The sequence below is a fragment of the Sphaerodactylus townsendi genome, linkage group LG03, assembly GCF_021028975.2.
Source record: "Sphaerodactylus townsendi isolate TG3544 linkage group LG03, MPM_Stown_v2.3, whole genome shotgun sequence".
In the NCBI taxonomy this organism is placed as follows: Eukaryota; Metazoa; Chordata; class Lepidosauria; order Squamata; family Sphaerodactylidae; genus Sphaerodactylus; species Sphaerodactylus townsendi.
Window position 1 is genome coordinate 132,742,352 of NC_059427.1, and position 22,409 is coordinate 132,764,760.

The 22,409-nt window shown below is 38.8% G+C and overlaps 1 protein-coding gene across 9 annotated transcripts in view; it reads right to left on the reverse strand.

Annotated features, from left to right (window-relative positions):
• Positions 1-6,227: 6,227 nt before the first annotated feature.
• BPTF (bromodomain PHD finger transcription factor) overlaps positions 6,228-22,409 on the reverse strand; it is an 85,639-nt gene continuing 69,457 nt past the window's right edge. For 6 of the 9 annotated variants that reach the window (XM_048490786.1, XM_048490793.1, XM_048490790.1 and 3 more), the window contains 7 exons: positions 21,495-21,720; positions 19,415-19,734; positions 14,536-14,709; positions 13,590-13,782; positions 12,353-12,437; positions 10,510-10,696; positions 6,228-8,510 (listed from right to left, as the gene is read on the reverse strand). In XM_048490786.1, the coding sequence (XP_048346743.1) occupies positions 8,474-8,510; positions 10,510-10,696; positions 12,353-12,437; positions 13,590-13,782; positions 14,536-14,709; positions 19,415-19,734; positions 21,495-21,720 (1,222 nt within the window). In that variant the 3' untranslated portion in view covers positions 6,228-8,473. The other 3 variants (XM_048490794.1, XM_048490792.1, XM_048490788.1) reach the window with 2 other exon arrangements.

Below are 22,409 nucleotides of genomic sequence, written 5' to 3' on the forward strand. Positions count from 1 at the left end.
AACATGAACTGAATGTGCAAATAGTTATCTGAATGCTGGCCAGTTTCATCAGCCGATTGTTTGGGGAAACATGTCATTCCAAGATTTGAGATTTTAATTAAGCCTTCGACTAACAGCCCAATCCAAAGGAGGGCGGCTGAAATGGCTCTAGGGAGCAGTGCCGTCTTGCACCAGTGCATTTGCCCTCCCCGGGGCACTTACCCCAGCAGAAGGGGCAGATACACCAACAGCCAAGCATCCTGCAGCCCCGCCACTCCAAAACCCGGAAGCTTGAGCTGGCATCCTGCTCAAACGCCAGCATTGGGAGGGGGTAGGCCAGGGCATTCCTGGGGCGAAGCCGTTAGTTGACTCCATCCTGGAGTTATGGGGCTTTCCCAAGCTCCCTGAGCTGCCAGAAAGCTCTACAGGAAGAGGTGGGACAGCACCCCACCAGCACTGCGTCCCACTGCCTCCAGGTTTGGATGGGGCTGCCCATCTGCTTTTTACATAGGGGTAATGAATAAAGTGAGAATTTGGCATACAGATTAAAGGTTCAAACTTTTATATAATCAGTCATAATTTACAGGATTTAGCCACTGTTTAAAAAAAAATCTAAGGCTTTCTGGGGCTACCTGCAACGTTGTGTCAAGGACTTGGGCAATGTGAGAAGTGCAGGCAGTTAAAAATTTTAGCTTCAACAAGTTACTGAGAGGAGAGCAAAGATGAGCAAGAATACAATGTCAATGAAGTAAGACTGCTCGATGAGAGATGAAAAAGGAATGGAGAAATCCACAAGCATTCTCTGACACGAGAAGGTTCTGTAACCATCCACTTATGAGTTCTATTACCTAGGAAAACTTGAACTTGTACACTGGCAAAACACAATTAACATGTCTCTCTGCTAGATCTGTCATGATCTTCAAATGGGTTAATGGATTTGTTCAGGCAAAGGATGAAGTCAGTTAAGTTACTGTGGGGGATATGACACAATTACAGCAAGATGTCAGAGTCAATCCCCCCCTCCCCAAATATAACTTGAATGAAGGCTTTTTTGTCAAAATGAAACTTCTTGGCAGTAGCCCAGGTCAGTGGGAGAAGGATGAGTGGGGGAAGAGGGGACTGTGTCTACTACTCTTCCTCACATTTATTCAGGCTGTTTTCTATATTTAAAGTCTGAATGCCCGCGATGCCAGATTACCAGCCCCCATAAAGCTTCCATTACAAGCAAAATGGGCAAATTGTGTATATCTGCAATTCACTCTCCACATACTAATTTTGACGGCGCCGCAATTAGAGAGTAGCTATCCTTGCACCTCAGAAAACAAATGAGAATTTTAAAGAGCATGTCAATTAAACTGCAAATGTTTGCAAACCCATTCCATTACTTGACCCAGGCAGGCATTCCACTTACAAAGAATTTTCTTATTTATATTAAATTTGCTTCTTTGCCTGTTTTGATTTTTCCGTTATGTGCATCTTCCACGTAATTGAACTAGTGGCTGCAATAATACATCTTTATATTTACACAGCTGTCCTTTTTGCTCTTTATATTCACAGAAGGATTATTTTACATCTCACGCTTCAAGTACTGAACACAAGAAGCAAATCTAAATTCTAGAACTGTGCAACCACTTTTTCAAATGGACGCATTCAACTGCTATTGGCATTACCTGTTAGAGCATCATGTGAACTCTTTACACAAGTGTTGCCAGACAAGCATTCACAGCTTATTTTTTTCTTCCTTTTGTGGTTCTTTGAGCGCTTTAAAAGCCCAGTGGTTTAGATTCAGAGCTTTTCTCGGACATAATAGTAACTCCTAGAACAGCCCCATAAGATGGATCAGGACTATTCCTCTTTTCCAGATGATATTCATGTTGACCCATTCTGCTAACAGAAATGTGCCTTCCTCAAGTGCAAAGCTCTTTGTCTAAAAAGAGTCTCTTGCATTAATGGAACAATCGCTTACATAAGGGATTGTGTCTTTGTCCAAGAGATCCAACCTACAGGATTGTCTCAAGCCACCCAGTGACTTCAACATTGGAATAAGATCTCCTAGCCCACAGCTTAGTCTCTTTGCTACTACACTGTCAGCGAAATCATATGGAAAGCTTACCGAACTGTACACAATTTCTCTTTCAAAAACAGTGTGATGCGATGTCACCCCACGGGTCAGTATTGACCTGGGCTTTACAAAAGGACTACCTTTACTTTTAAAAATATGCTGGAATATACAGATTTTCTTAGTATTAGGCATACATATCAGGATCAAAATGGTATTGATAAAAGGCTGGCAAGAACAGTCTTTCCTTCCCCTTACAAGTAAGAAGGCTTAAAAAAACCCAGCACTATCATTTAGAAAATGGGTCACTTCTTTTTCTCTATTGTCGATTCTGCATTTTCCAAACTGGGATGGCAATTTTAAAAATGCAGTGCTTCTATTCTTGGGAAGAATAGCGGGTTTCAAAAAATCTATAAAACAAACAAAAACAACAAAAATAACCTTGTGCCTCTTCAGCTTTTCAAAATACTTGCCTCAAATGTTATATAATGTGGCATACATTTCATTTCCCTTTCTTGCCTAACTTCCTGTTTGACTCAGAAAGATAACTTCTCTCTTCATAGCAGCCTCTGTAATCTTTGGGAGAGACGTACGTCACTTCTGATTGTATTAACCATTTTGTGCTCTTCCAGTACAGAACATGGCGCTGAGTGGCTGTGCCTGGCATTGCTCTAGCTTTGCCAGGCACCAAAGCTCAATTGTGTAGTTCTGAAAAGAGCTGCATAAGCCTCTCTGGAGGAAGGAGAGAGACAGAGCAGCTGCATATACTACTGAAGTGCTCTCCTCCAGGCAGGATCGCACAGTATCAACTCATCATAGTGGTCCACTGGAGTTAGTGGTATCGCCATCTTTTCCAGCTTGAGCTACTGACCTTCCTCGGGAGGAAACATCCAAGCCATGTATCCCTTATCGATGGAATGAAGATATAAAAAGATTGAAGGAAGGAGTCCATATCCTGCTACTGATAAGCCTGACAAAAACCAGGAGATTTTCCTAAGTGGCATAAAATAATAAGCAAATGCAGAATGCAGAAATTGTTTTTAAAAAGTTTAAATAGGGCTATACAAAAAGATATTCCCAGAGTGAGACAGCTGTCTTAAAGCAAAAAAGATTCCAGAACTTATTCCCCTCTCAGTTGGCGGGTTGCCAAAACAAACCTGGAAAAGAACCGATCTTTGAAATACATCAGCAACCAAAGAGAGGGAGGAATTTGATCCTTGCATTAAACTACTGAAAACTTTGGGGAATTGTGGAAACAGCAACATCTAGTAAACAATGGCAGCTACTGGGAAGGGCTCTGTGTCCCTTGAAATAGACAAAATGGCCATGAATCCTAAGAGCATATCTGTCAGTATACGGAGTCTCAGGGCAGAAATAGACTCTCTGAAAGACACTGTTAATAACAACATTGCCAAGTGGATGTCTGAGCTCATGAAAGTTCTTAAAGAAATGGAAGCTGAATTAAAAAAAATAGCACAAACAGAAGGGAAGGTGGAAAAGACCAAAGAGGAAGTGAAACCTTAAAACAAGATGTGGACTCTATAATCAGATTAAAATATATGATCAAACCATTCTTTGACTGGAGTATCAAATTAAAGACCTTGAGACGAAGGAAGGTACCAGAGGATCCAAATCCAGCAAAAGGAGTTCATCAAGAAAACTGCAGCAGTTCTGGTCAATTGTTTGAAAAGAAGAAGAAATGGTGTCAATGATTGAAAAAATATATAGTCACAGAAAAAATCCAAAAGTGAAAGGACTGTGCAGAGACATTGTGATTTATTCTAAAGAAATGGCAGATAAGATAATGGGAATACAGAGAAAATCAACAGTCAAGATAGAGGACAAGGACATCATAATGATGAAGTAGATTCCTTTATTAAGAGTCTTACAGAAAATGAAAGATTATGCATTTCTGGTGGACATTTTAAGAAGAAACCAGATAAAATTTTCATGGCTTAGATTGGACATTTTCTTTCCCAGCGAGGATAAATAAAAGCAAATACTTAGCTTCAGTCAATGGAGTGCGCCAAAGAGATCTTCGCTAGTTGATGCAAAAAAGAGCTTTTATAAAAATATTTATCTCAGCTGGGATGAAAGATTTTAAATGTAAGAGTAAGCGAGGCTCAATAGATGGAATGATAAAGTTTGGATTGTAAATTCAGATATAAGATTAAGAGAGGGAAGAATTTATGCTAAAAATCTTTGACTGTGGAAAATTAAGTTAGGAGGATAAGATCCCCCCCCCTTTTTTTTGTTGCAAATTGCCTCAAATTGCAAGTTGATACATTAGAAAAGGTTTAGGGGGGAAAAGGATCCTATGTTGGGCTTGAGGTTAAATAAACAATGAAATAATGTTATGGATTAAACTGACAGCAGGGTCCGGGCGGGAAGTCAATTAGTTATATGTAGTCTATGTTGTTTATGTAGTAATAAGCCTTTGTTGTTTAAGCAAGTAGGATGACTGGATAACCTCAGGTTTTTTTCTTTTTGTTAAGTTTTCTTGGTAAAAAAAACAATAAAATGATTTTTAAAATGTGTATTAACCATCTTGCAGCCTACAGATTCATAGTTCTACTAGTGAAGTTAGTAACAGTAACTTTCCTTCAAAGGTTTGCCTTACCATCACTGACTCTGAATTTTCATACTATAACTATTTCATACTATAACACTGTTTATATTTCACGTTTTGAATTCATTTTGTTCCATTCTAGAGGGAAAATCCTGGTTACATTTGTAGTTATCCTCATCCCTCTATGAGTGAATAGAAGTAAAGGGTGACACTGGTAAGACTGATTCTATGACTACGAGGTCATTGGATTGTTTAACAGTGACTTGGAGCCCCATCTGGGGGTGGGGGGCAAATCTACTTGTGGGATTGGTACACAATTGCTCTGGTGGATTTGGGAGTGATTCTGCCGGCGTGTGGTGGCTGCTGCCGCCCTGGCACTGGAATAAAGCACTGAACGCCACACCAATGTCCCAGTGCCCCCAGAATAGTGTGTGTGAGCTTGGGTGTGTCCCCTGGCCTTTGCAAGTGATATGCCAGAAGACTGGCACAAGTCCACTGCAGCCCAAAGATGCTTCTCGGCGGGGGAATGGGGAAAAGGCTTCTGTACTTTTCATGCCTCTCCATGCTGCAAGGAAGCCTTTTCTGAGAGGTGGGGTGTGGTGATGCCTCCAGTATCCTAGGCTACCCCCCCCCTCCCCACACACACAATGGTTTGTTTTGTTTTCACAAATCTACTATGAGATCCTGCACACCCCAAATTAAAGAAAGTAGTGAAAATACCTTTCAACGTTTGAAATACAGTACTGTTTTTAAAAAATCCACAAAATGATGTTAAAATTCCGAGGAACGCTCCTGTTTTAATTGATCCTTTCCCTACATATGCAAAACAATCAGGAGAGAATCACACTGGCTTTGAATAAAAAGTTAAAATGAAATAAAAGTTAGAGTGGCTGCTTATGTGAAATCAAAAGTTAGTGCACTGAAACTAGTTAAAGGGGACAAAAAAACCCTTCTGAATTCATAAATTTTTTTTGCTACCAGCAAATATAAATATATACATATATTTAAATGGTTGTGATCTTACGATATATTTCTGTTCCTAAGATGAGATTCAGATGACTGCATGTCAAGTTCTACGAGTGGAATAATTTTTCCCCATATCATCTTTCTGCTGCAGCCTCTCTGTCCGCAGAAAAGAGGGTTGAGTTAGGGAACCCTTGGGACCAGTTTGGGATGTGGTACGGGGCCTTTAATCATCCATGGAAGCTGCATATCCCCTGCACTGGAATTGAAATGCCTTCCAGTTGGGCAAGGGATACTTGTGTTACCCCTGGATCAGGTTCACAGCTTTTACATCAGAGGGCACTTGCAAAATTTCACTCTGTGTTGCATATCCTTCATAGTGATATAAGCATGCTACAGCTGTTCGATACCATTCCAAACTGAGCATTTGTTAATAAGCAATTAATCCACCACAAAAACAAAACAAGTATTTGGAAACTTTTGAACTCTATTTTGGCATGGAACAACAAATCCTTCAATCTGACTGAGGAGCTATGATTAAGAAGTAACCTAACTGGACTCATGGCTCTTTAACATTCACATTAAAACATGATTAGAGGACATTTTGCGTTTGTAATAATGAGTGGAGGGTGGGGGGAACAAATATTTGGCACATCGTTTGATTTAAAAAAACTGAGGAAAGTATCATTTTCTTTATTCCTTTTACAGAAGTGGCATTTAAAATGTACACACATTACACTGGCTCATAAATAAAACTTTTCAAAAAACTGAAAGTTACCATAGTTGATACAGCTAAGTCTTTATATATTACAAATTAGTAGGAAAAATGATGAGGCTTGGAAAGCGCTGAAAGTAGTACTTTTCTCTCATTTCATACTCATTTATGGCGTGAAAAAATTCTAAGAACTCTTTTATGGCATAGCAATGCCTAGTGCTACACGGATCATTCTAAACTACTACTGTTTCTTTAGTAACTCCACCAAATTTGATGTCTGATATTACTTTATTTATCTAAGATGAAATGTCCTATTATGTACAAAAGTTATTCTTCAGTCTGACACAATTTGTTAAAAACAGCCTATTGGTAGGAAATGTCTTGTTTCAATGTGGTTTTTCCAATGTCAGCCGTACATACGAATATTACAGAAATACTGAGTAGAGACAGTATTTATAGGGTTAAGATTGAAAAATTTCCTTCTTTCATAAACATAATGCATACAATATGTAGCATCTTTTTGTAAAAAGTCCTAAGACAACAAATTCTAAAACACAAGTACTCTTTTCCTCCTCTAGTTTCTAAGAAGCATAAATGGATGCTCTTTTCACAATGGACAATTAACTTCCTTTTGATTTCACATTGATTAAATGACAGTAGGTATGTACAAAATCATAGGTTTTCTTGGGCCAAATTAACTCAAAATAATCTGTACACCTGAGCCGGTACTTATAAGAAAATTGTGGTCGATAGCAGAGGTTAACAAAGTAACAGAAAAGGTTCTTGCATAGCAGGGTGAGCTTAAACCCAAGGAAAGCTTTTCTATAATCAGACAAATTCCAGATCACTGAAGGACAAAACTGTGAATTAGTGCAAAGTTTATAGTCAAAATTGATATAGAGCTACAGAATCTAACTGCTGCTGGATTATGATGTACCCAATTTACTGCCATCAGCAGTGCAAACAACTGGTCAGTGAGCAGTAAAAAAACAACAACCCCACACTCTAATCAACTGCATCTTCCTTTCTTATTTTTATACGTCTTTCCCAGTACAGAAGACACAAATGAAACACATTGCTTCTTTATTCTTCATTTAGCAACGGGCAATGAAAGTTCTTGTACAATTTCCTTTTTCATCAATGCAAAAAGTTTTTAGTTCATTAAAAATAAGTAAAATCACACCTGGAGCTTTTCTGTACTTCCCACTTTTCCTTCCTTCCTATCTTGGATACTTTTTACTTCAGAACAAATTGCCAAAATCTCACAAACATGTCAGCGGACATTCAAAAGACACCTACATGTGTGGAGAGACCAACGACCTCCATTTATTTTGTTTCAATATACATCCATATTTTGAAATTTTTTTAATACAAAAAGAGAAAAAAAAATTAGAATCTGACAAATGTTTACAAACAAGATACCTTCAAATAGATTTTACTCATATCTGTCTGGTGCAGAGTAAATGACAACTTGTACTGTTATATTCAAGGCAAAAATGTCTGTAGTCCATGACCACTTCAGCCCAACGTTTATGCAAGCTTAATTGTTTTCATCTACCATGAATGAGAAACTCATTGTTGATTCCCAGTTTGTTTGTGCACATGTGTACATAGCAGCTCCTTTCATAGAAAGAAAAGACATCTAGAGGTCATCTTGTACTTTTACCTACAGGAATCATGGTAAGATACAGAATGGGTTACATATAACCAGGGCTAGGGGGGCTTATAAGAAAAAAAAAATAATTAGCTGACAAATGAGGGCAGCAATAAAAAAGCGTCCTTTTTGCAATAATAAATAAATACAGTCAAAAGTTCCCTGTATGGACTTTAAACCAGCTTCTTCACTGAAGAACGGACGTGGCATTTCCATGGAGTTAGAACTTGACCCCATTATACTGTATCTTCTTTTTCTTGCTTTTTCTCTCTTGTCCTCCAACAAACTGTTCTCCTGTCTCTGCTACAACAGCATAATTTGATCTTGACAAGAACACGATGTTGCTGATTTTCATTCTTTTGTCCTTTGGACAAAAATCAGCCAAGAATATAATCTGATGTGACTGATAAAAATGCAGTTTACATCAAGATGCTGTCAGGACAACCTGACTAATAACCTCTGGCTTCCCAAGTTAAAAAAAAAAATCAGACCACCAGATTCTTGCTGTCTGTGTTAGGATAACACGTGAAAACTTTAAGAAGCTGTAGACTGCAGTTTGTTGTTATGAGACCTGCAGAATGCAGAAAAGGGGAACAATTAAGCACCCTTCATTTAAGAGACCTCTCTGCTTTAAGCAGATGCCAAGGGCCAGTAACTCAGCTGAGAAGGCAGCCATGTTGCTGTTGCTGTTCATCTTTTGTAGACAGATACAGAAACAACCTCTGATCTTTTGATTCGGCACAAAAACATGATGTTCAACTGGAATATCCTCAAACCCAGAAATGTCACATAATATCACTGAGAAAGAGGTACGTATAATAGGTGGCTAATTTACATTGCTTTGGGTAGCGTTTGAATGACTGCATACTTATTGATAAGAATGCAAATTCAAAACACCAATTTTTGTTAGAATTTAGCAAATTCTCCTTTGTAAGTTAATGGCTTTTATTATAAAAAGGATATAATTGATTTTACATAGCTTTCATGAGTACTACTGAACTTTAACAGAAATAACATTCATTTTATTTTCCAACACAGCTGCTAGCAAAACGAGTGCCTCCACAAGCATACTTTACAGAGCAACAGCAAACGTGAATTAAAACAACAACAACCACCAGTGAATGACATTGTACAATGAAAAAGTAAGCAAAACATCCAGTTCTGATTCCAGTTAGAAAGGTCACACTAAAGTTATCACAATCTGCAAAAAAAGAACATGTCTGGTTTAAATGAAGCAGTAATGGAAGCTAGCACCCAAACACAAATAAAAGTTGGTAATAAAATAAAGGATGAAAAAGAATGACTGACATTCTGACCAAGTGTCACCTCAGTTGCTGCTTTCCCTTGCACTGTCATTCCCTCCACTGGAGAATTACCCTGGCAGATTCCTCATGGGCCACTACAGCGGCTTCCCACCAGCATATATGATGCCGGTGGAGCCCCAGGGCCGTTTGCACGCTGAAGTGCACGCAGCCCCAGAGTGGCCACGGTCCACGGAGGCGCCTCCGCATGGAAACGCCTCTGTTTTCTTTCCTTACACTTACCTTCTCTCCCTTAGGAGATCTGTAGGGCCAGGGAGGCACGCCCAAACTGCATTCCGACCCCCTGGGGGTCAAAGGGCAGCATGGGCTTGCCTCCCCGTCCCTGTGGAGCTCCGAAGGGAGAGAAGGTAAGCGTGGGGGGAAATGGAGGCAGTGAAAAGCGGCACCTCCAACTGGGAAACGCTGTTTCCCAGACGCCTCACTCATTGAGGCAGGAAAACAGTGTTTCCGACCCAGTGAGGGGGAAAAACACGGCGCTGCCTTGATGTAGAAGTGGCAGCCATGCAAACAGTGCCCCTGGAACAGTGTTTTTACTGTTTTTGGCCCTTACAGAATCCGCCCCTGTTAATCTAAACTGATCTTCAAAAAGACTACAGCTACTACTCTGAGAAGCTGCTACTGGTGTGATATGGTGATATCTTCTCCAAGGCTTTGTGCAACTCATATTTGGAGTCTGCAGAACCTTTCCAGGAAGGAGTCAGAACAGTCTGACAGAAACAACATTAGGAGCCCCTTGTGTGAAACCCCAAAAGGGAAAGGAGTGAATCTAGTTGCTCAGGAACTGAAGTGGAACTTTTTTACCAGGCTGAACCCAAGGACACTATTAAGAAAAACTGAACAGACTAAACTTGCACTGAATCCAATGTGATAATCTTTAGCAAGCACTTAACTCTCAAATGAAATCCAGGAACTTGTAAGTACACAATTTTAGCTCTTGCTCTGCCCCTCTGATACTTTCAGCTGATCATCCCTATAAAGTGCAAAATAGGACTGGATTGTCAATTTTCAATATTCAGTTTCTTTGAAAATCAAAACCTGCTCTCACTATACTAAGAGTTTGACAAAAGATTCTTCACAATGATGCATTTAGTAAGTTCAGACAGCCAGAAATTAAAGCCAGAAATTATTTAATTCCTTTAAAAATCTAGCTAATAGGCAAAGGAAGTGAGAAAAAACAGACTTTAAAACTATTAGTGTAAAATACACAACATGCCCCACAAATATATGTTAGGGACAAAGGTAGCTTACCTGCTTGCTTTGAATCCTTTTAGTTTCTGTACAAAGAAGGATTCGAGAACTTCTGCACACTGATAAAAAGGAGAGTCACTTGGATTGTAGTAACGACAGTTATCAAAAATTTTGGTCATGTCAGCCACAAATTCTGTCACTTTTTTGTAGTAACGGTTTAGTATTCTTTCCTCCATGGTGGAAAGGTCTTCAAAATAAGGAAATATTAATCAAAAACAACATTTCAGTAATCTACACAATTCTTATACCCTAAAAAAACATGCAGGAACAGAAACACTTGCTTGACTACAATTTCATTAAAGCTTGCTTTAGATTGTTATATACAATGGAAGCGTGAGAAGCCAAACAGAATAAGAGGAGTAGGACCAAGAAGCAAGATTTTTTTTGCTAAATCACTCATTTATTAAAATATTTACGTCTTGCCTTTCCTCATGGTTGAAGGCAGTTTACGAATCACAACATAAAGCATGCAGAATAAGATCACACCCCAAACTGCCACCTCCCTCTTTCCAACTGATAAGAACAATTTTGAACACTCATTGTGTGTGTGTGTTTATGTCTTATTAGGGTGTAATGATTCCTTGATGGAGAATTTAATGAGCTCTCTTGCATTCCAATTAGAGACTACTTGAATCTGACATCCTTAAAATCCTGCCTTTGTTTCCCTTTCTTAAATCACTCTAAGCAAGAAGCACATATAAACATGCTTAATTTGTAGCTCGTTTGGCTTCCACGGCTTGCTTGTTTATTTCATTTCAGGACCTTGTTAAGATATGTCAATTAGTTGCCACTGACATGCACATCCAGCCACAGGGAGAACACAGTGTGACAAAAGATCCAGCTTTGTAAGCAGCATAGTGAGCACAAAGAGTGAGAAGCAAAAAGGAAATGAAGGGGTTGTAAGCTGGAGTGGGGGGGGGGGGACAGAGAGACAAACCATTTACAACCTTGTCTCTTAATCATACACAGTGTGAATAGATCATTTTTTTCAAAACTATACCGTCTCCCTCAACATTCACTTGGCATTCCTTTCTACTCCTCAGCAAACAATCTACTATTAGCGAACAAAGGCTTCCTATAAAATATACGAATTTCTATAAAAATATACTCAAAGCAACCTTCAGAGTGAAAACTACTAACATCAATATATCTATGTGAAATAAGCAACAACACTGCTTCTAAAAACTCTGCACTAATTAAACCCGATACTGCTTTTTGAAACCAAGACTTTTTTTCCATCTAGCCCAGGGGTCTGCAACCTACGGCTCTCCAGATGTTCATGGACCACAATTCCCATCAGCCCCTGCCAGCATGGCCAAGTGGCAGGGTTGATGGGAATTGTAGTCCATGAACATCTGGAGAGATGTAGGTTGCAGACCCCTGATCTAGCCCAATGGACCCAAGGAAAACATATGGCACGTGTTTCTACAAAGGCTGTTTCACACTATAGTGACTATGGCAGATCTGCACCCTTCTAGATCTGTAAACATACAACATTTCCCCATGTGAATACAGTTGGCTGCTGTGCAAAACACGATGGAGCAGTGGTTTGATCCAGCAGGCTTTGCTTAGGTTTACTTGTGAAGCGGGATTCTGATGCTAAATAAGAGTTTATCACATTTCGAAACTAGAGTATTTCCATCATAAAAACATACAGATCTCTCTCACAATAAACATACAAAACATTATGTAATGAAGATTTTTCTAAAGCACTCTTTGTGAATATTATTATTTGAAAGTAACAATAATGACAACAACTTATATAGCATCTTCAACTAGGCATTTTACAAAAAATAATTTTTAAGACAGGCTTGCGATCTAAGATGACCAAGAACACATTTACCCATAGGCTCTTTGATGACACCATAATAATCTGGGGCATCATTGGGATCTACTGGTTCCAGAAACGGCCACGCCATCTTGTGAGCCTGTTTGGAAAGGTGGCAAAATGCATTATTTCACTCACTGAATCAAACTCTTTCACTCTTAAGCCTAAAATATGCAAACTGTCATTATATCAGGATGTATGAAAGGTAAATGCCTGAAAAATAACAGAAACAGCATTATTTTTCCCTGAGATCTTTTTTCAAGTTTTCCAATGGAAAAATCAAAACTTTAGTAGAGTGATGAACAACATTCGTATTGATTTTTCCCCTTTTTGGGAAGAATTAAAAGCTTTTAAATACAAATATTACTGGGAATGCGTAGATGAAGATTTTAATCTACAACATTATGTAAGGCTAATTCCTGTACACTTCAAAGGTTGAAGTGCTAGTCACAGCAAAATGAAAGCCCAGAGACAACTTAAGGACAAATGTTTATTCCAGCAGAAACATTTTAAGCTAGCTGACTTCTCTTCGTTAAAATTCCCCCTTCTCCTGCCCTTCTCTGCTTGTATCTTCAAGTATAGATGCCATTTGCTCAACGAGTGAGTCACAAAAACGCTGTTGTGGGGGGAAAACACCGTTGCGGCTTTGCTCCGGCAGCAGCCACAGCCACGCAAAGTCTTTCCCCACAACAACATTTTTAGCAGCTGCACACCGCTCTTTGTGGCCCATGCAGAATTCGCCTTTGACTCTTTTCACCCAAACATACTTCACTATATTTTATTTACTATAAAATGTATGTTCTCTATGTTCAATTTCTATTGTTTCCTATCTCTCATATGGCCCTAATGCATAAAAAAATTATAATAGATATGCAAGGAAGCAGTTTGCATCTTTCTATCCCTAATACTGAATATATTTCCAAGTTTGCTTACAGGAAAAAAATATAATTGTACTTTTAATTTTATAAATGTGCCAAATAGTACAATTTTATATGTTTAGTTATAAATAATGACTTTTATGTTGTTAAAGCAGTAAAATAAATTTAGCCTTGATAAGGAGATAGGCACTGCACGTATGTCCAAAATTTCAAGAGTTCTGGAAAGCTTTGGGAAGCAGCTCTGTAAAGAAGTCTGTTCTGATTTTGCAAGGAGGTATTTGGGAGTCTCTCTCAGGTATGACTTTCACCTTCATAAACTAATTAGATTCTATCACAGTAACCATCTAGTACAATTTAAATGTGCTTATTCTTACTTGTAATGAACGCAGGACTCTTTTCAGCCCCTCATAATCTTTATCCGTCAAAGGACTGAGTATAGTCATAGCATCCTCAGTTGACTGACACTGTGGACAGACATACTCATCAATGAGATCTGCTTCACTTTGCAAAATACCAACGCAGCGCCCATGATACCAGTTCTGACATCGGTCACAGCCAATGTAAAATCTGTAAGATTCCAAAGAAAGCTGTTTAACATCCTTTCTTCTGCATGAAAGTCCTTCATTTGGTTTAAAGTACAACTGTACTACATTTAAACAGGTTACTTAAATTTTACACATGGTCACTAACCTATCAATTTATTAACAAAACAAAGTATTGTGAAGTAAAATTGCCAGTATTACCATTCTCAAAGGCAATTAATTTCAAGCAAATAAAATATCTTCAGCCACAAGCAATTCTGAAGCTAAAAGGAACAAAGGCAAAGTTTAAAAAAATCAAAATCATTTTGCAATTATAATGATCACATTATCTTTCCATTCTGTTTAACTGTTTTTCATGTGTTTGTGGAAATTTGGAATAAAGAACCCTGCAATATTTTATGAAAGAACGAACTCATCAATACTACCCAGTATTTTCTCACCCAGATATCTTATCATAAACACTTCTCAGATCTAAATCAAACACAACATAAAATGCAATAAATTGGGAACTCCAGCCATGATGGTATTTTGTCAGAACCTTATTGTAAGAGGTCAGTGAATTAGCCTACTTTAAATGTCACAATGTTTTAACAATAAAGCCTCTTTTCCCATGTGTATTAAACATACATGATTCAGAGCAACATTTCAGAGATTACTTTCTTTTTAAAAGTCACATCACTAGATACAACATGTGGAACAATATTGTTTTTGTTCAAGAAACAAACTCAGAGCAGTTTGCTACCTAAATATTCAATAAGAGGTTCTTGTCAGAACTCACTGTGACTCATCATAAGGTGTTCTGCAGATACAGTACAATTCCTCACTGCTGCCCTCTTGTGCCCGTTTACAATCATTACAGATGTACACATCCATTTTCTTAGCCTCCTTTTCTGTGATGCCAACACATTCTCCATGATACCAGTTAGTACAAAGATCACAGCCAATATAGAACCTAAAAGTATTCACAATGAAAATGACAATGTAATTGTCATTTCAAACGGCATGGCACTTGCTAACTTGCTCTGAAATTTTCTGATTCTCTTTCCCAACCTTGCTATACTTCTAAAGCTAATGTTTGATACTGACGTAGCATACATAGTTCTCTGGCACTTATTTTGTAAACAATTGGGTTAAAAAGGGGTAAATCATTATGTACGTAACTCTGAAAAATGCAAATGTCTCCAATGTGAATGCACAAAGACAAGGCCAAAGAAAAAGGCCTACATTTTCAAAACTGTAGCTGACAAACCACTTAAACACAGTGGCAGTTCCTAAGATTTGTAAATGTAGCTCTCAGTTTTTAAAAACAAGCGAAGCACACATACAACTAGAAGTTACAGGCACATTAAAAGGAGCATGCATACCAGCCATGTGTAAAATACATATTGGTATAACATGACATGAAGGAAAATGGGACAAGTGGATGTAAACTGTAAACTTCTGTCTGAAAACAATGGAATGTGACACCTTAAACTGAAAAATGAAAACCATTCCCTTGATAATAACTATTCTGGCAACACTATGTGACAGACCATCGTTTTTTTTAAAAAGACTTCAACTCCTCACAAAACCAAAAGCTTTCAAATCTATTAAAACTGTGAGTTAGATCCTGTGGCTTATTTCAGCTAACAGAAGACCAATTGAGAGGTTTCGGGATAGTGATTTCTAACAACCCCCCCCCCCTTCCACTGTTGCTTCCAACACTGCCCCCTGTGGTGTCCTGGGAGTCCCTTCAATGCCATGGACAGCATTTTGAGGGCATTGGAGATGAGAAAGTTCAGTTTCACAAGCTCCAATCTATCCGTGGATCACAGGATCCACTGGCAGAATTAGAGTGAAGCAGAAATTAGTCTGGCTGATGGAATATATCCTCAGGGTGACTTTCACTTCACTGCCTTACTTTTGCACAATATCTTAATTAACATTGTTATTAGTCTACCTGTAGAGTGGTTGATTCTAACCCCAAACTCTGTTGCACTGACACACAGTATCCATTCTCTTTGTAAAAACATGGTTTTGCTAGTCATGAACATAAGGTCTAGCTATGATTTTCATCAAGTACTGGTAGACTCTTTGGAATCTTGCTGAAGGCTTCTTCCACCACAAGTTCTTTAAGTAGCTACAAGTTCTTCAAGATTTTCAGATTATTCCTTTTTCCTGCCTGCCCTCCACTGCAGTTCCAACCAACAGTTAAAATCTAAACACTTTTGGTATAGGGAAGGCTGGACAACAGCAAACTTTAGTCTCTTGCTATGATAATAAATCTCGGGAATTAGTCTTGCCTCACACACCCTTTACCCTTCCTCCATATTTAAATACCTGAAACATTTCTGTGCTAAGCTGCTCATTGGCATTAGCTCCAAACCACAAACGAGATCTTGTTTCTGGACCTCCAAGCCAAGATTAAATCACGGTTTGGATGACAAAGCCTATTTTGTCATTATGCTTGAGCCAGGTCAGTGACTAATAATGGCAATAGAATTTGACTCAAGACTGATTTGCCTGCCTGACTTTCCACTAAGGTTTTAAATAATAAGAACATTGCTATGATCCTTATAGGCTTGCCATACATGCCTTAGCCCTAGGCCATCTTCTCAGTGTTTTACACAGACTATATTAACAAACTTCCACCTTATGAAATTAAAAACATCCCACCAACAAGAGACATTAATGTAACTAAATATAATGTGTTGGATCCAGTGCAAACTTTCTGCTTGTGCTAGAGCTCTTGCGCCAACAGAACTGCAAGAAAAGACCACAATAGCTTTTTGCACCAAGTTAATCTTTCTGCACTGATCTGGGTGACCTAGACCAGTGGTGATGAACCTATGGCACTCCAGATGTTCATGGACTACAGTTCCCATCATGTCATGATGGCAGGGGCTGATGGGAATTGTAGTTCATGAACATCTGGAGTGCCATAGGTTCGCCACCACGGGCCTACACTAGCCATTGGTCTCGTCAATCTTGGAAAAGAATTAGGGTTAGCATTTGGGTGGGAGATCATCAAAGCAATCCAGAATTGATAAGCAGAGGCAGGCAATGAAAAACTCCCTCTGTTCATCTGTTGCCTTGAAAAACCAAGAGGATTACCTGAAGTTGGCTGCAACTTGATGGCAGTTTCCAGACCAATCTTACTGTATCACCACTTACATTTTTGCTTGTGCAATATCTTGTGCAACCAATTCTCAAGTGCTATACTATATTAGAGATGATGTAAATTTTGCTAAAAAAAATGTTCCACAGCTGAACATACCATGCTCAAACGTGTCAATCAGACACAATCTATTCGGCTCATCCTGAACAGCAATGAATGTTGGCCAAACTGGTTGGCGTTGGGTTTTCACAAAACTGTATCCATGGAAAAAAATTCCACCAATTCAAATGAACCAGTGGCCATTAGCATTTTCAATCCTCTCACATGAGCATCTGACTGAAATATGGCAAAGTTAGAAGTCAGAGTGTTCAGCCCTCTAACGTTGTTGTATCCCAACCTTCCCCAACCATGATGGTTCAGGGGAGAGGTTGAATTAGAAACACACAGAGAGCACAAAATCCTGGATCTGTGCTTTTTATTGTGCAGTATGTTGACATGAATGTAATATGGAACCTTCCAATGAGTTTTGATAACCTCATATAAAAAAATCATGAGAACAGATAAAGGTCTGATCCATGCTTTTGTACCACTACAACACTGCAAAAGGGTGGATGCATCATCTCTTTTTTTTTGGTGCTGCACATAGGCCAAGATATGAGCAACAATACAATGTCTGTTTTCTTTGGTTTCAGTGTAAACGTCTATGAATCCATAAGGATTCATCACGGCTGGCCTCCCTGCTTTTCCCTATCCTTCATTAATTTTTTTACAAATATTTGCTGTGACATCTAGTTGGGTGGGTTGGGTTTGATTTTGTTGGCTCCCCCTCTGAGGTACATCCAACCAATAAGAATGTTGAAATGATAGGTGAAGGGGATATCTAGCCAATAGGATTTTATTGGAAGTATATATAGACACATTTTTTGAATTTTTATTTTTGGATGAAGAAGGGTGGAATATAAGCTCATTAAAATAAATAAATCTTGCATGTGCTAAGTCTGTTTATATTTCCACTTGCACATCACTGGATCCAAGGCACTGACCTACCTGATCTCGCTGGAAACTGAGAATACAGAACTAAAGAACAAATAACCTTCTCATCTCTGACATCACTGGGTTTTTTAAAAAAAATATATAAAAAGTAATCTGTCCATTCACTTGCATATAAGTCTATCTAAAACAAATGTAAAATGTACGGGAGGAGAGTCTGGGGAATCTACCCAAAGTTGGCGTCTTTACTTCCAAGAGATACATTTAATTTCAAATCTATTATCTAAGCTGCATAGTTTATCTAATTTTCTTACAGAGAAGAGTTAGACTGAATCACAACGTTATACCCTAAAGTCTGTACTAAAAAGCTGCTAGAACACAGCAGTCACCATTTAATCCCTATATCTACTGAAGTCCAGGCTCTTAACAATGTTCACTATATTACCAACCAAAAAGGCTGCAGAACGCCATTATAAATGACAGAAATGTACATGCATTAGTAAAACCCTCAATAAAGTGCAGTTCAAGAAATGGAAGACTAGATACAGATATCTCCCCTCCACAAATCCACAATAACCATTAGAGGTTTTTAACATTCCAATATTGGCTATAGAATGCTATAGAAATTAGTGGCAGGAACAAACCACTCAGCTATGATCACAGTATTGACATGAACTGTCAATTCTGATTTCTGTCAATTCTGATTTTCTACCAAAAGTAAATTCTGTGAATAAAGCACACTTTCACCAAAAAGAATGTTCAGATAACATTTAATACTTGGGTTACCAAGTCCAAATTACTTCAAGTCAAAAGCTATTTCCAATCTACCAAGCAATCCTGCCAAAAAAGATTCCTCAGTTACTTGTATAATAATATTTATTATTATTACAACAAAATATTTTTAGAGCGAACTGCAGTTTATTCTGTTAAGTACCTTGATATACCCAAAATATTTGGTTTTAAATGAAAAACCAAATGCAATTTTTTAATAATATGAAGAAATAACTTGGCAATATTAAACAAAATGTACTGCAGCACACTGAAGTGGAATCTCTATTGCAGATAACAATAAATGCTTGAGACATACAACAAAGTATCGGTCAAGAATGCACACAGCCTAACGGAAGAAAAGACTACCCAATAATTCCTTGTTTCTGAAGTGGCGGTAAAAAGACAAAGGAAAGAATAAAAGCAAAATAAAAGATGTGCAGTGTGAGAGAGGTCACACAATGGAAACATGCAAGTGGATAACATATGAATCACAAAAGGTAATAGACTGGCACTGAAAAATAGAATCCTGCATATTTTAAATTTTCCGTACTTTCTCAGGGACTGCATAAGATTTAGTATCTAGAACTTTCAAACCCTCTTCTTGAAGCTACCTCCACCACTAGGCAAACTGATTAAACTAAATTAGGCAATTAATTAATTAACAGTGCAATCCTAAGAACACTGGGAGTAAGATCTGTTGAACAGATCTGACTAGGACTGTAAGTATACCCGCTTAGGATCTAAATTTACTAAAGCTAAACTAAGGCTTGATATGGACTTGTCACATGGGACCACTCACTTAGATTCATCATAGGGCGTCTTGCAGATGCAGTAAAGCTTTGTGTCCTTCTTGGATTCCTTTGAGGTAGTAGAAATCATTTTCTTTTTCTTAGATTTTGAAGATGAAGACTCCTTCTCCTCCTCCCGTTTTCTCTTGTGGGATGAAATGGAAGTGGTGACTGTGGCTGTAGATGCAACACTGGCAGTATGTGGTGGAGGCGGAGGAGGGGGAGGCGGTGGTGGAGGGGGAGGAGGTATGGCTGCTGCCGCTGCAGCAGCTGCTGCCTGGGCCCTTTCTTTTTCTTTCTTAATTTTAGCCAGGTCCTTCTTTAGCTCTTCCTAAGAAAATCAAAGCAGAAAAGTCAGCCATGAGGTCCATCTTAATTACACCATTAACTTTTGTATGAAATCTAGTTAGGTAAAGTAAATGGCAGCAGCCAATTTGATAAGCACAGAGGGTGGCTTGAATTCATAAGCTGTGAATGCCCTACTATGTGATTCTTGTAACACAGAGGCATTTCAGAAGTAAGTCAAATAAAGTGATTAGCTTATTTCAACAGAAGAGAATAAGTTGAACATGAACTCCAAGACACAACACATCTTGATAACATTAACATTTACCAATAACAAATTAATGTGGGATTAATTTAATGCATAATCTGCACCACTCAAAACAGAGTTGTTAAACCCATTAATGTGTTCAGATTACTCATAACTATTTCTGTATTGTCATATTTAATATAATTTTACAATACTTGAGCCATTATTCCTGAGACCAGAAGACTTTATAAGCAGTGGGTTTCAGGGGGGAAAAAAGATTGCTATTCTTCAAATACAAATTTTTAACCCAATCCCCATCCCTATTACTAAAACACAATCAATTCCATTTTTATCCCTCTGTTCCTTCAAGAAGATCAGGGCAACAACTCAGTGAGTGAAGTTAGTCTGAGAGGCTGGCCAAAGGTTCCCTGGGGGATATCAGAACCCCAAGTCTCCCCTGTCCTGATTCAACACCTTTTTTTTTTGGCTGTCAAGTCAGAGCTGACTTATGGCAACCCTGTAGAGTTCTCAAGGCAAGAGATGTTCAGAGGTGGTCTGCCATTGCCTTGGAGGTCCCCATCCAAATTCTTGTCAGGATCAAGGCTGACTGGCCCAAGATCACGCAAAGTTTCCAAGGCAGAATGGAAATTCAAGCCTGGGTTTCCCAGATTTTAGTCTGACACTTTTACTTAAACACCATGCCAACTCTCCAGTCCAAAATTCTACAACTACAAAAAAAAAGATAGTTCAATCACACCATTCTATGTTTATAGAAGGTGCCAAAATGAACTGACAGAATTTTAAAATTACTTTCACTCTCAGAGCAAAGGAAGGAAAAGGTGATTAGCTTATTTCTTGATAATTAACAGGCTTTTCCAGGGAACAAAAACCAGCCAAAGATATTAATTATCCAGTACGAAACCACAGCAAGGGAGCAGCAGTGGCGTAGTGGTTAAGAACAGGTGTACTCTAATCTGGAGGAACTGAGTTTGATTCCCCGCTCTGCTGCCTGAGCTGTGGAGGCTTATCTGGGGAATTCAGATTAGCCTGTGCAACACACGCCAGCTGGGTGACCTTGTGCTAGTCACAGTTCTTCTGAGCTCTCTCAGCCCCACCTACCTCACAGGGTGTTTGTTGTGAGGGGGGGAAGGGAAAGGTGTTTGTAAGCCCCTTTGAGTCTCCTATAGGAGAGAAAGGGGAGGATATAAATCCAACTCCTCCTCTTCTTCTTCCTCTTCCTCCTCTTCTTCTTCGGAGCAAAAGATCACCATTTTACAAACAAATGAAACATCTACCGTCCCCTATTCACGATCATGCTTTGTGGTATGCATGAAATTCTGACTCACCTGGTACAAACGAATTAAGATTACAACCATATGAATATAAACTAACAGGATATCAGAGCTTTTGGTCCACCAACCCAGAATAACAGAAGAAAAGGGAGACACAGTGAAGCAGAAAAAGCTCCTTACCTTTGTCTAATAAACCTAAGGCAACAGGCTACAAAAATAGTGAACCAAGTCTCTAAAATATTCACAACTCACTGACAAAAATCTTACCTGCACTTCAATTTGTAGGTCTTTATCTAAAAGTGCTCTCTTCTTCAATATTTCAGCTTTAAGTTGTTCCTTATGTTTGAAGAGCAGAGCTGAGAGTTTGGTAGCGTTCTGCTTACTACGCTTCTGTTCAACACTCTCTTCTCGCTTTCGTTTCTTAGCTGCCTGTTTTTCTTCTTTATCTATCTTATCTAGAATATATTTCATTACCTGGTTGCACACTATCATTCTGGAGAAGAAATATAAAGGATATTACTGAGAAGCGATCAAGAAGTAGGAAGACAATGTTAACCACATTTAATTCTAAAGGCAGGCAACAATGGCATCAAACTTGGGGATAAAGCTGCAGTACATATCAGGAAAAAAATCCAAACATATCTTAAGGAGGGATCAGATTAGCATGTATGTATGTATGTGCTGTCAAGTTGCAGCTGACCACAAGGGAGTGGTTTCGAGACAAGGAAGGAGCAGAGGTGATTTGCCACTGCATTCCTCTGCAGAGCCTTTTTGGGCAGTCTTCCTTCCAGGTGCTTGTTGTGCTTAGCTTCCAAGATCTGATGAGACTGGAGTAAACCATGGCACCTTCTGTTGCCACCACACATAGACCCTCACCCGAGTTGTTTTAGTACTTCACAACATGTTCTAGCATAGCTAACAATACAAACACACAAGGACGTAGGTAAGGGGTTTTTTTCCTCGGGTTCAAACCCCCCCATTACATGTCCAAAGCTCCGCCCCCCTGTTTGTGGGTTTTTTGTATTTTTAGTGTTTTTTATTTTTGGCCTGCAGGGGGCGCTGGTTTTAGGCTAGCAGCACCACACTTTCAGGGATTTGTTGGGAGACTCTCTTGATATCATCACTCAGTTTTGGTGAGGTTTGGTTCAGGGAGTGCAAAGTTATGGACTCCCAGAGGGGATA